Here is a 10,813-nt window from a genome sequence, read left to right on the forward strand (position 1 = left end):
TATTTATATATATTTTATTTTATGAATAAAAAATTTACCTAAATAAAATTTTTCTTTAAATCATATCTATGTGTGTATTTATATATACATAATATATACACACAGAAATATATTATGCAAGCACAAATTTTTATTTTGTTTGTGATTAATCGCGATTAATCTTTACACAGCCCTAGTAATTACATATTTTAATATTGAAAATGAGTAGACTATTCCTTTAACTATAAAAAAAGTGTACTTTACATACAAAGCTGACAGAGATTACAAGACTATGAACTACCCAAACTAAAAAAAAAAAAAAAAAAAACATTAATTTCACAAGTGTCAGCATGACTCCTAATGCTAGATAGTGATCAGCGTGTTCTCTATGTGTGTACATGCTGGGTCAGTCTTATGCAATTCTACGGCAGCAGTATATGGCAGGAGTGATGGTTGCTCAGCGTTATGATGACGTATTGCTCTCTGTACTACACTCACGCTGGGCGCTTCTGCTGTACAGGAAACTGGCTGCAGTCTGCTTTACTTATCCACTGCCTATCACAGCTTGATAGTTTGAGGTCATTTATTCTTTTCCACTTAACTAATGAATTGGATCTATAGTGCTTAAGAAGAAATCATACATCTGGGCTATGATCAGAACAAAACATTAGCTTAAATCCTACTGAATACTGTAGATATACTTACTGTAATACTGCATACTATTATTAACATTAATGCATTTGGCAGACGCACATATCCAAAGGGAATTCAAGGTATACAGCAGGCTTGTGCACAATTCAGAATTGAATTGAGAATGACTACTAAATTCCAATTCAATTCTTGAATTTGAATTGAATTTGAATTGATGTCAAAAACAGGATCTAGAATTTCAATTCGAATTTGAATTAAAGGAAGCAGAATTGCAATTCAATAGAAATTCAAAGAAATTCATATACATACAGTAAGTGAAGTGTTAAAAATTAAGCTTTCAGATGTGATTGCATTACATATTCTATAAATTATATTAGTTTGAACTACTTGTACAGATTACATTAACAGGATATGTTTTCCCCCAGCAATTAATGTTAAAAACTCTAGTCACATAACAAATAATTAAGTTAGATTTTTTTGTAATTGTAATTTTGTGGAACATGACTTCATTTCCCAGAATGCTTTACTTTAACCAAGTATTTGGAATGGTTGCCAAAAAAAATTCCAAAGTAACTTTCCTAACACTGAATGTATGTGAGATTCTTTCTGTTGTGTGACTGTGGAATTTATTTGAATTGCCATAAATTAAATTCCACTTCCTGTCATTCCAATTCCAATTCAAATTCAACTTCCTGTAGGGCGGAGTCAATTCAATTCAAATTCCAATTCATGAATTGAATGGAGGCCAATTCTGAAATTCTGAATTGTGAACAAGCCTGGTATACAGACTACATTTTATGAGTATGTTTGTTCCCAATTGTTCAATTATTGGTGCCATGCTTTATCAATTACAGAAACACTTTGTTTTGTTTTAGGTGTTCGGGGCAAAAACTAAAGCGGGGTTTGTTGTAACACGGACCGTTTACATTGTTGCACAGGGTTGAGCGATTTATTTTTCTGGAATTTATGGAAAGATATAAGCCGTTTCTCAATACCAAGTACGCCAAACTCGGACTTGTGTCCTTCGTAGTTCGAACTTGCAAGTTCAGACTCGGAAGAACGATCTCCTGGCGCGAAATGCATTCTGGGAAACTTCGCTGTCATAAGTCCACACAAGTCTCCTCTGATGCATCCTCGATAAAATGGGCAGATCAAGAACAGATCCGGGGGTTTTATGTGAACTTGGGCTTGATGCGAACTTTGAATTGGAATAGTACTTGGGCCGTGACTGATGACGTTTCACAAGTCCACAAGAACGCAAGTACAGAGAAGAACGCATATTGATAAACGGCTATAATGTTTTTCAATAAAGTTATTGATGAAAAAGTGTTTTGGTGGCATGTAAGTTAATTTTTTCATCATATGTTTTTTTTTTTTGTTTCTAAGTTGGGTGTGTAAAATAACAAATCCAATGATATGTCATATTAATCAGTGTCTTGTTGACTAAAACATAGCATTGTTTTGAAATATGTCTGCAGCTCTTAGCAACTTTTTTGGTAGGCTTGAAAATTTTTACGTTAGCATAATTTTTGCCGTTGTTTGAAATAGGCTTCACACGAATGATTGCTGGCTGCCAACAAAATAAATGTGCCTGTCTTATTAAAAATTGTGTATCAAATGTATTTTTGTTCACATCTTTACTATTGATTAAATAAGGTCACGTCAAAGATTAAAATCACAATGAAATTAATGGCTAAAATCAGATTTTCATTATCTCAGAATTAGATTTTGAGATGTATGGTTTTTACAGACAGGGCACATATAATTTTTTTTGTCATTATTGTGCTGCTATTTATCACATATTTAGACATTTGTATCCATTTATAATTGAACTATGGTTAGATGAGGGATGAATAGTGTTGATACCCGTCTATTATAGACAGATATATAAACAATATCCACTTCAAGTATATAGACAAAATAGTATTGAAATATTTGCCTGCAAACTTAATTTTTAGCAAGTGTTACAACTAACCCCCTGCCTGTTACAATTAACCCCACCAATATGGGGTAAGTTGTAACGTTTTGCTTCTGTTATGTTTGGTGTAATTGTCCAAGAATGGTAAGTACTAGAAACAAACTTCAAATGTTCATTTCTAGCAAAGATGTATGTGATGCTTGTGTAAAAATATAATTAATCAAACTCAATTTTTTTATGATTGAGCCAAAACCAAAAAGCGTTGCCCCGCTCTCCCCTATGCAATGCTAAACATTTCAAACAGGAGAATGCTACATGTTGTTATGACCTTATGAAATGCGCAAGTGGTTACTATAAAAATTAAAATGTATAAAGATAGTTTCATTTTGCATTAATTTTATCAGACAGTATTTAAGGGGAGGACAGGAAAGTACAGGGTGGAGAAAGGGGTACGAGAACTTCAAGCCAGGGTCGCCGAATGCGACTATATGAGCCGTCAGAGCATCGCCCCCTACATCATCTGCTCTGACACTTCTAGCTAGTTTGTTACATAAAATGTATGTGGCTATTGTATGCATACAGAAAACTTGCATACTCCAGAAAGTATGCATGCTTACAGCATTGGACCTCAGCAGGTTTTGAAACGGAGCCCTGAAATGTACATCACAAAAGTAATCAAATAAACAAAAAGTAACAAAGGGTAAACATCACATGGGTTAAGTTTAGTGTGAACAGCAGGACAGGAGGAGTGGGTTACATCAGAAGAGTGAGAGGAAATAAGAGTAAGAAACAAGAGCATGGGTAGCACTGCTAGGTGACACGGCAGAAACGAGACAGGAATTGGAAGACGAGTAGAAAGGAGATGTAGCTTAGAGAAGCACATGTCTGCTAAGTAAAACAACAGACACTCCACTTTCGGTTAACATCAAGTGAATTTACCAACCAACCCACTAGCATGATAGTGCATAGTGATGGAAGATGTTAATAAACATGATTTGGTTTATGTTCTTGCAGTGTGGATTCACTGTGGGGCGTTCGAGATGTGTGGGCGAAGATGAACTCACCAAAGATCCCTGACATCGTAAACGGGAACACTATGTGTTTCGTGCCTATCTATTGTGCAGTACAATAAACACAGTATTACTCATCTCCAAACTTGCAAAGCGAATTTAAGGACAGCCTGCTGTGTTTATAGTGGTCATAATTGAACAACTTTCATAGCGGGGCATCAAACTTTTACTGCATCTCTGACTGATCACCAGAAACAATTAAAAAGCAAAAGCTGTGTTTAAAGTGACACCATGTAATTTTTCAACCTTCATAATAAATTTTCAAGACCCTTGTGGTAGTACATCGACTTTAAATAGGTTGAATGGCATGTCTACCATAGCCTGACGGGGTCTGTATCACTTTTACTCGTATTTTAAAACTTAGGGTTTCTGGTAGTAACCAGAGCACCAAAAAAAAACTACAAAATTCGACTGCTTTACGGCATACGTCACTTCCTCCACACAATTTGTTTTTAACGTGAATTTTGCTGGAGGCTACTTAAGGAGTGTAGAGAGCAACTTATAGCATATGACTCCGTGGCACAGTTTTAGTGTCATGGACCTATAACACGGGCGACCTGGGTTTGATTCCCCTTTAAGGCAATTTTTTATATAAACTCACGATCTTGATTCATACATAAATGCGATCTTCTTTATAAATGACGGCGATTATCTTGCTTATAGTTCGCTGTTTTCAGATGCTGTGTTCACGTATTTACCTTTCTTTTACTGTGTCTATGGTATTTACATTACAATCCAGGATGCTACAGCAGTCAAACTTGCTCACAGTGTAAAACCAAACCCTACTCATTCACCAATCAGATCCGAGCGTTTCTCTCTTCTCTCTTCCTCATTTGCTGCGTTCCGCTGTCACTCGCGTGACGTATTACAAAGCGGCAGACTTTAGGTCTGCTTGGATCATATCGGTTTACTTGGATTTGGAGCGACAATTTTCACACAAAAGAGAGAAAAAACGAGCGTCATTGCGGAAAATCCTGGTGGCGAGGGAGAGAGAGACGATGCAAAAATATTTGTTTCGAAAAAGGCAAGAAAATATTTCTGGTCGTTTCTCAATTTGAAGGCTGCAGCCTCCGGAGGTCAAATATGGAGGCTGAATACGTCATCAAGTCTGGTTTATTAATGTAAACTGAGCATTACATTCGCAAGTCATAAGCATACTGCAACAATTTACGATTAACTAAGTATAATAGTCAACTTTATAATTGTTAATATTGTGAAATAAGAGAGTCTTGATGACGTATGCAGCTTAGAAATACGACATTCGGAGGCTGCAACCTTCAGATTGAGAAATGGCTTCTGCCACGACGAGTTCCTTATCAGAAAGTTGTAACATGACTGCGTTTCTCCCTGTTGTCTCAAAATGTTGATCGTTTAGCGTTTTAAATGTTTAGTTTTTAGTTTAGTTTTAAGGTTGGCCAGTTCCTTTCCTTTGGAACAGTGCTGCGGCGCTTGTGGCCTCTAGGGGCGCTAGGCGTGAAAAATACATGTCTACCACCCGCTAGTGGCCAAAAAGTTTCATGGTGTGCCTTTAAGTACAGAATATGTGATCTTGGAAAACAAAACCAGTCTGAAGTCGCATGGGTACATTATATTTGTAGAAATAGCCAACAATACATTGTATGGGTCAAAATTATCGATTAAGTAAAGATCATGTTCCATGAAGATATTATGTAAATTTCCTAACTTTAATATTTAAAAATGTATTTATCATTTATAATACTGTATGTGTTGCTAAAGACTTCATTTGGACAACTTTAAAAGCAATTTTCTCAATTTTTAGACTTTTTTGCACCCTCGGATTTCAGATTTTTTAATAGTTGTATCTCAAATATTGTCCTATCCTAACAAACCATAAATCAACAGAAATCTTATTTTAGCTTTCAGATAATGTATAAATCTCACAAAATTGTCCCTTATGACTGGTTTTGTGGTCTAGGGTCACCTACGAGGGGCAACCTTCCGATATCTCCGATGAAGCCAACACGGAAGTGACTTAAACTGCAATTCATTGACTGGCCACTCATCCCATAGACCCTTATGTTAAAATGCCCAACCTAAAATAATGTTTACAATGTTTACAGAAAATACTTTTTTTTTGGTCTATGACAACTGTGAGGGGGGTGAATTTTTTTAACAAATTTTTTTTATTACATTAAGCCTTAAAGTTTTGCATAATTAAGGGAGTGGCCGGTTGAGTGATAGGTGGATTGCTGCTGCCGTCCACTCAGCTCCGCCCACATTCCGCCTGATTGGCCATTTTCGGTTATCCGTGAGTGACATGTGGTGACGAGTTGGCCACTATTGGCTTCAAAAACGCTCTTCAGAAACCTACAGGTGACGTCAGTGACACTACGTCCATGTTTTATACAGTCTATGGTTACATATAATAGAGACCTGGTGATAAACTCTTAACTTGGGTAGAAAGCCATTCCTAAGCAACCACTTAGATAACTCAATTAACCTAGAAACATTTCAGCAACCACTTACAACATCCTAGCATTGTTCTGGTATATTTTCCTCAGAAAAAAGTACAAATCACGACTTGTGCAAATACAAAAAACAAACGATTTGCAAGTGGAAAGCATTGAAATGCACACTTCTGAGCAGCACAAACCACCCAAACACTTCTCTTCTTTATATACTATCTCTCTTTTAAATACTATAAACACATCCCTTGGCCCTCTCTGTCGTTCATCTGTTACACCTTTTTCTCTCCCTCTTTTGATTTGTTTCAGTTTTGTGGCCCTTCCAGAAAGATGACAGGAAGTTGGCAAACACCCCTACACTGGGCTTTTTCCTCTTCTCATTCTCCCAGGATTTCCCGAGCTGGCTTACAGCCACTATTGTGTGTGCATCTTTGCATATAAACGTGTGTGACTCTTTTCAAGAGGAGCATTTCTTAACATGGCTGTTACAGTTACATTGAGATACATTGAAACCACCAAAGCTAAAAATCTCATTAGCGACCAGTCAACCAATTAACCTGTTCTCCGTCATCACTTTGACCAGACAAAGCCTCAACCTGAGCGGGAGATGAGAGGAACAGGACCACATCCTTTACAATTCACATTAATGAGCTTCATATGATGCAAAACTTAGAGGGATAGTTCACCCAAAAATTAAAATTCATTTACTTACACTCATGTTGTTTGAAAATTGATTTGAATAATCAAATAAATGAAGTGCCGTAATATGAAACACAAAATAATTAATGACCCAGTGGACCAATGAGAAGACATTGACCAGGGCAGCACACTCACAGTTCAGTATAAGTAACAGTCAGAAGCCAACGAGCCACTTTGTTGTTGTGTAACTCTACACCGGCCGTTTGCACACTACTCTGTAAAAGATCAGAGCCCTCGTGACAACGTCCACACTGCTGGTAACCAACTATAACCATCTCTTATGACATCAGCATGAGTGGCTAACATTATCTCTCTCTCACGTTCGCCGTGTGCAAACTATGAATGGTGGAAGTGTGTGTTTAAAAGGGAGGGTTCCCATGACTCGCCTAGCACACAAACACAGAGGTGGCAGTCAGCTTTACGTTTGTGACTCATGTTTACTTCACTTATTGGATGGAATCAGATCTATTTCTATGCTGCAGTGTTAATATTTACCTAATAATACAAGCCTGTCTCCACACCCTCGCAATGATGGAGCCAAAGATGCTACAGAGTTTCTCATAGAACTGCTAAGAATGAAGCAGTGAAATTCACGTCATCTGTCTTTCGTCAGTTACTCATTTGTTTATGAAAATTTGATTCCTAAACGCCTTCTTTTACAACATCTTCGAAAGATACGAGCGACAAAATCACTTAATAATGTGAAAGTATCTTAAAGGAAAACACTACCGTTTTTCAATATTTTACTATGTTCTTACCTCAACTTAGATGAATTAATACATACCTATCTTTTTTCAATGCGTGCACTTGAATGCGCTTCATGAATGTGTTAGCATTTAGCCTAGCCCTATTCATTCCTATGGCTCCAAACTAAAGTTTTATTTTGTGCCACCATACTTACTCGTGTAACTACTCATGTAACAGGCTTTAAATAGGGAAAACATGGAAGTGTTTGGTGGCTTCTAAATTCATCCCTGTTTGGATCCTAAGGAATAATTGGGGCTAGGCTAAATGCTAACACATTCACGAGGTGCTGTACAAAGATTAAAGTCACGCATTGAAAAACATAGATATGTATTAATTCATCTAAGTTGAGGTAAGAACATAGTAAAATATTGAAAAACTGTGGTGTTTTCCTTTAAAGGCTGGGTGCGTGATTTTTATAAAAACGCTTTGGAAAAGGGAGTCGGGCCGACTACCAAAACACACTTGTAGCCAATCAGCAGTAAGGGGCGTGTCTCCTAACCAACATCGTTGCCTGGGTTGCGTATGTGTGGGGCGGGTCTTTTAAACAAAGTAGGTCCAGATTCTATTGGGATGGGGGCATGTTTGTTTAGGTGATTTCAAATGTCAACATTGGCTTTCAGAAATCATGCACCCCGCCTTTAGCTGGTCAGTGGGGCCTGAAAAGACTGCAAAAGCTGAGTTTGAAGACCAAAACTTCAATGAAAGACTCGCAATGTCAGTAGCCACAATACGGCCAGCCGTAAAAAGTATTTATTACTGTAGTAAACGGTGGTAAAATTCCCAGACACTATAGTGTTTTAAAACCACACCATAGTAAATTTTAAAATATGCTACAGCATTTATTACCAGTTCAAAGTGTTCATACAACTTTGATAAAAGTATTTTGTTGGTAAAATACTATGTTAATCATAAAAGATGACCAAACATATAAAAGGCAGCTAAAACCAATAACACGAACACGTATAAGGCAAAAATACAAAAAAACATAAAAGAGCTACTTTTATGGTCCAAATATTTTTCTCCCTTCTTTTCGGACCTTAACAGTCATTGAAACTCCTTTTGTGGCACTGAAACAATTGTGACCCTGCCCATGAAAATTTTTGGTGATTTACTGTTTTCTACATAAAATCATCCTACATAATGTGAAGAACATTCTGTGAAAATATTACCTTTAATATTGACTCAGTAAAGCCATTGATGTAAAATCAATGATTGAAATCAAATTTTGATGTTCCTAATCTCATCATTAGATTATAAGACTTTAGCCTGGATAGGGTCACAGATCACAGATAGGGTCACATATTAATAATGAACAATTAATAACCAAGTAAAGAAGCTATCGTACCATTATCATTTCTGCACTATTAAACGAGTGATCAAATAGAGTAATTTCTTCTATTATAACAAGTAGTAGATCAACATTGCTGTAGATTAGACAGTGTAACATCGTAATGACAACATATTACTTAAAGAAATATATTTTTACACAGTCAACAACCTTAAGGTGTCAGATATTCATTTTGAATGGGTTTGTATGGCGTTCAGTGGACAGCGCCGTGGTGCTAAAACCTCTGGCGCCGCAGCTTCAATGCTCAGGTCAAAACAACATCAGATATTCATATCGATTAAAGTGGGGAAAACGCGCTCTTGCACTCCAAGCTGTTATTATGAAGTGTGCATTACAATAAAGGCGAAAATGGCGTCCGTTGCCAACCCAAACCGAAGCCAAGACAGTAAAACAGGCCTGATCTCAATATGAACAAGCACACAAGACATCTGACTCTTCAACACAAAGCTGCTTGTCACCAGAAGACTGACAATAACCACTACGGCCTCGACACATGTTTTTTTTATCTATACATGTATGTATACATGTACTCGGAAAACGATCCAAGAATAGCAATTCACGCCAATCGTCTCTTTTCACTCAAGTTTCCTTACAAAAACAAACCCCCATCCATCAGTCAACGCCTCGCTTTTCAAATTCATAAACGATCCATAATGCGCTTACTTCAGCATGGACTGCTCCTTTTCCTCCTCTTTCTTCTGCCGGTCCATGACACCGAGGATGATCTTTCTCTCCTCCTCGGTGAGGTGGCTCAGGTCGGGCATCTCCGGCAGGACAGGCCCGCTGTGGGGCCCGGCTGGAGCAGACATCTTTACAGACTAATGCTGAAGGAGATCAATAATCAGACATATTCTGGGATGAATACAATCAACCGGCATGGGCTTTTGGTTACTTGAAAAAATCAAGCTACCAAAAGCCACAACACCCTTTTTAAGAGAAGCATAAGGATCATTATGCTGTTTTAAACTATAAAATATCTTGTTTAATGAAAATAACTGGATATAATAGGCTATACTATAAAAAATATTATATATGGGGATATGCGGTATTAGATTATATATTCTGTAGGCAAAAAGCAATGAATACATCCGGTCCATTAAAATGCATAATACATTAGAAATTCATCTGATCCTGTATGATGTCTCATCTTCATCATAACTGGAAAATAATGCGTTGCAATATAAATAAAATAGCAGATTTCCTCCACGTTTTGTTATTCCAAATGTCTGTGATGAAGTGAAACCGTCTCTTGCCTTTTATTTTGCCATCATCGTGTACAATCCTGTCTAACCCATCGCTGTCATCGTCCTGGGAGGGTTCCCTTGCATCTCATATTATAGATGTCGAATCCACCTCGTTTCCTTTTCGAGACCCTTCGTACCTCTGCGTCTCGCTTTTCTCCACGTTTGTTAATTCTTGAAGATATCTTAAATACACGAAAATGGATGCAGCTATACAGAATCCCAATTGTAAGAGTTGGGGTGGAGCTAAGCCGCCCGGCCGGAAGGCGAATTCACGAATCGTACTACGGCGAATACAGTTCGACCGCAGCGATTGAAAAGTCAGTCAGAGAGAACTACTTAATATTCATAAGCAAACATTCGCCATTTGATGGCGACTCCTCAACGTCATCAGATTAGAGTCTCCACCATTGGCGAATGAGTAGGCAGTATATTCATATTAAATAGCACACTGCCCCCATTGCAAGAAAAGCTCGACGTCATCACTTCCAAATACATATTCATAATACAGGCCTTATTGGAAGTTGTCGACGCGACGTCGGGATGCCCTAATTAATATTTAACGCATCTTTTGCCATAGTAGGGCCTGCCATTTCATTGACCGCCCTTCTAGGAACATTGTGAAAAAGCGGACTGGAATTTGCATTTCAAAAGGATCAGCAATAATGTCTAAAAATAACCCGAGCAGGGCCGTTTGCCAATGAGAAGTGTAAAACAATAACGCTTCAATTTAT

At 37.5% G+C, this 10,813-nt stretch overlaps 1 protein-coding gene across 27 annotated transcripts in view; it reads right to left on the minus strand.

Annotated features, from left to right (window-relative positions):
* rims2a (regulating synaptic membrane exocytosis 2a) overlaps positions 1-10,373 on the minus strand; it is a 200,943-nt gene extending 190,570 nt beyond the window's left edge. For 8 of the 27 annotated variants that reach the window (XM_073872438.1, XM_073872445.1, XM_073872443.1 and 5 more), the window contains exons 1-2: positions 10,092-10,372; positions 9,502-9,662 (exon numbers count right to left, since the gene is read on the minus strand). In XM_073872438.1, the coding sequence (XP_073728539.1) occupies positions 9,502-9,647 (146 nt within the window). In that variant the 5' untranslated portion in view covers positions 9,648-9,662; positions 10,092-10,372. Of the gene's footprint in view, positions 1-9,501; positions 9,663-10,091 lie in introns of all 27 variants that reach the window. The other 19 variants (XM_073872457.1, XM_073872441.1, XM_073872437.1 and 16 more) reach the window with 7 other exon arrangements.
* Positions 10,374-10,813: the final 440 nt, after the last annotated feature.

Source organism: Misgurnus anguillicaudatus, chromosome 10, assembly GCF_027580225.2.
Source record: "Misgurnus anguillicaudatus chromosome 10, ASM2758022v2, whole genome shotgun sequence".
Lineage (NCBI taxonomy): Eukaryota > Metazoa > Chordata > Actinopteri > Cypriniformes > Cobitidae > Misgurnus > Misgurnus anguillicaudatus.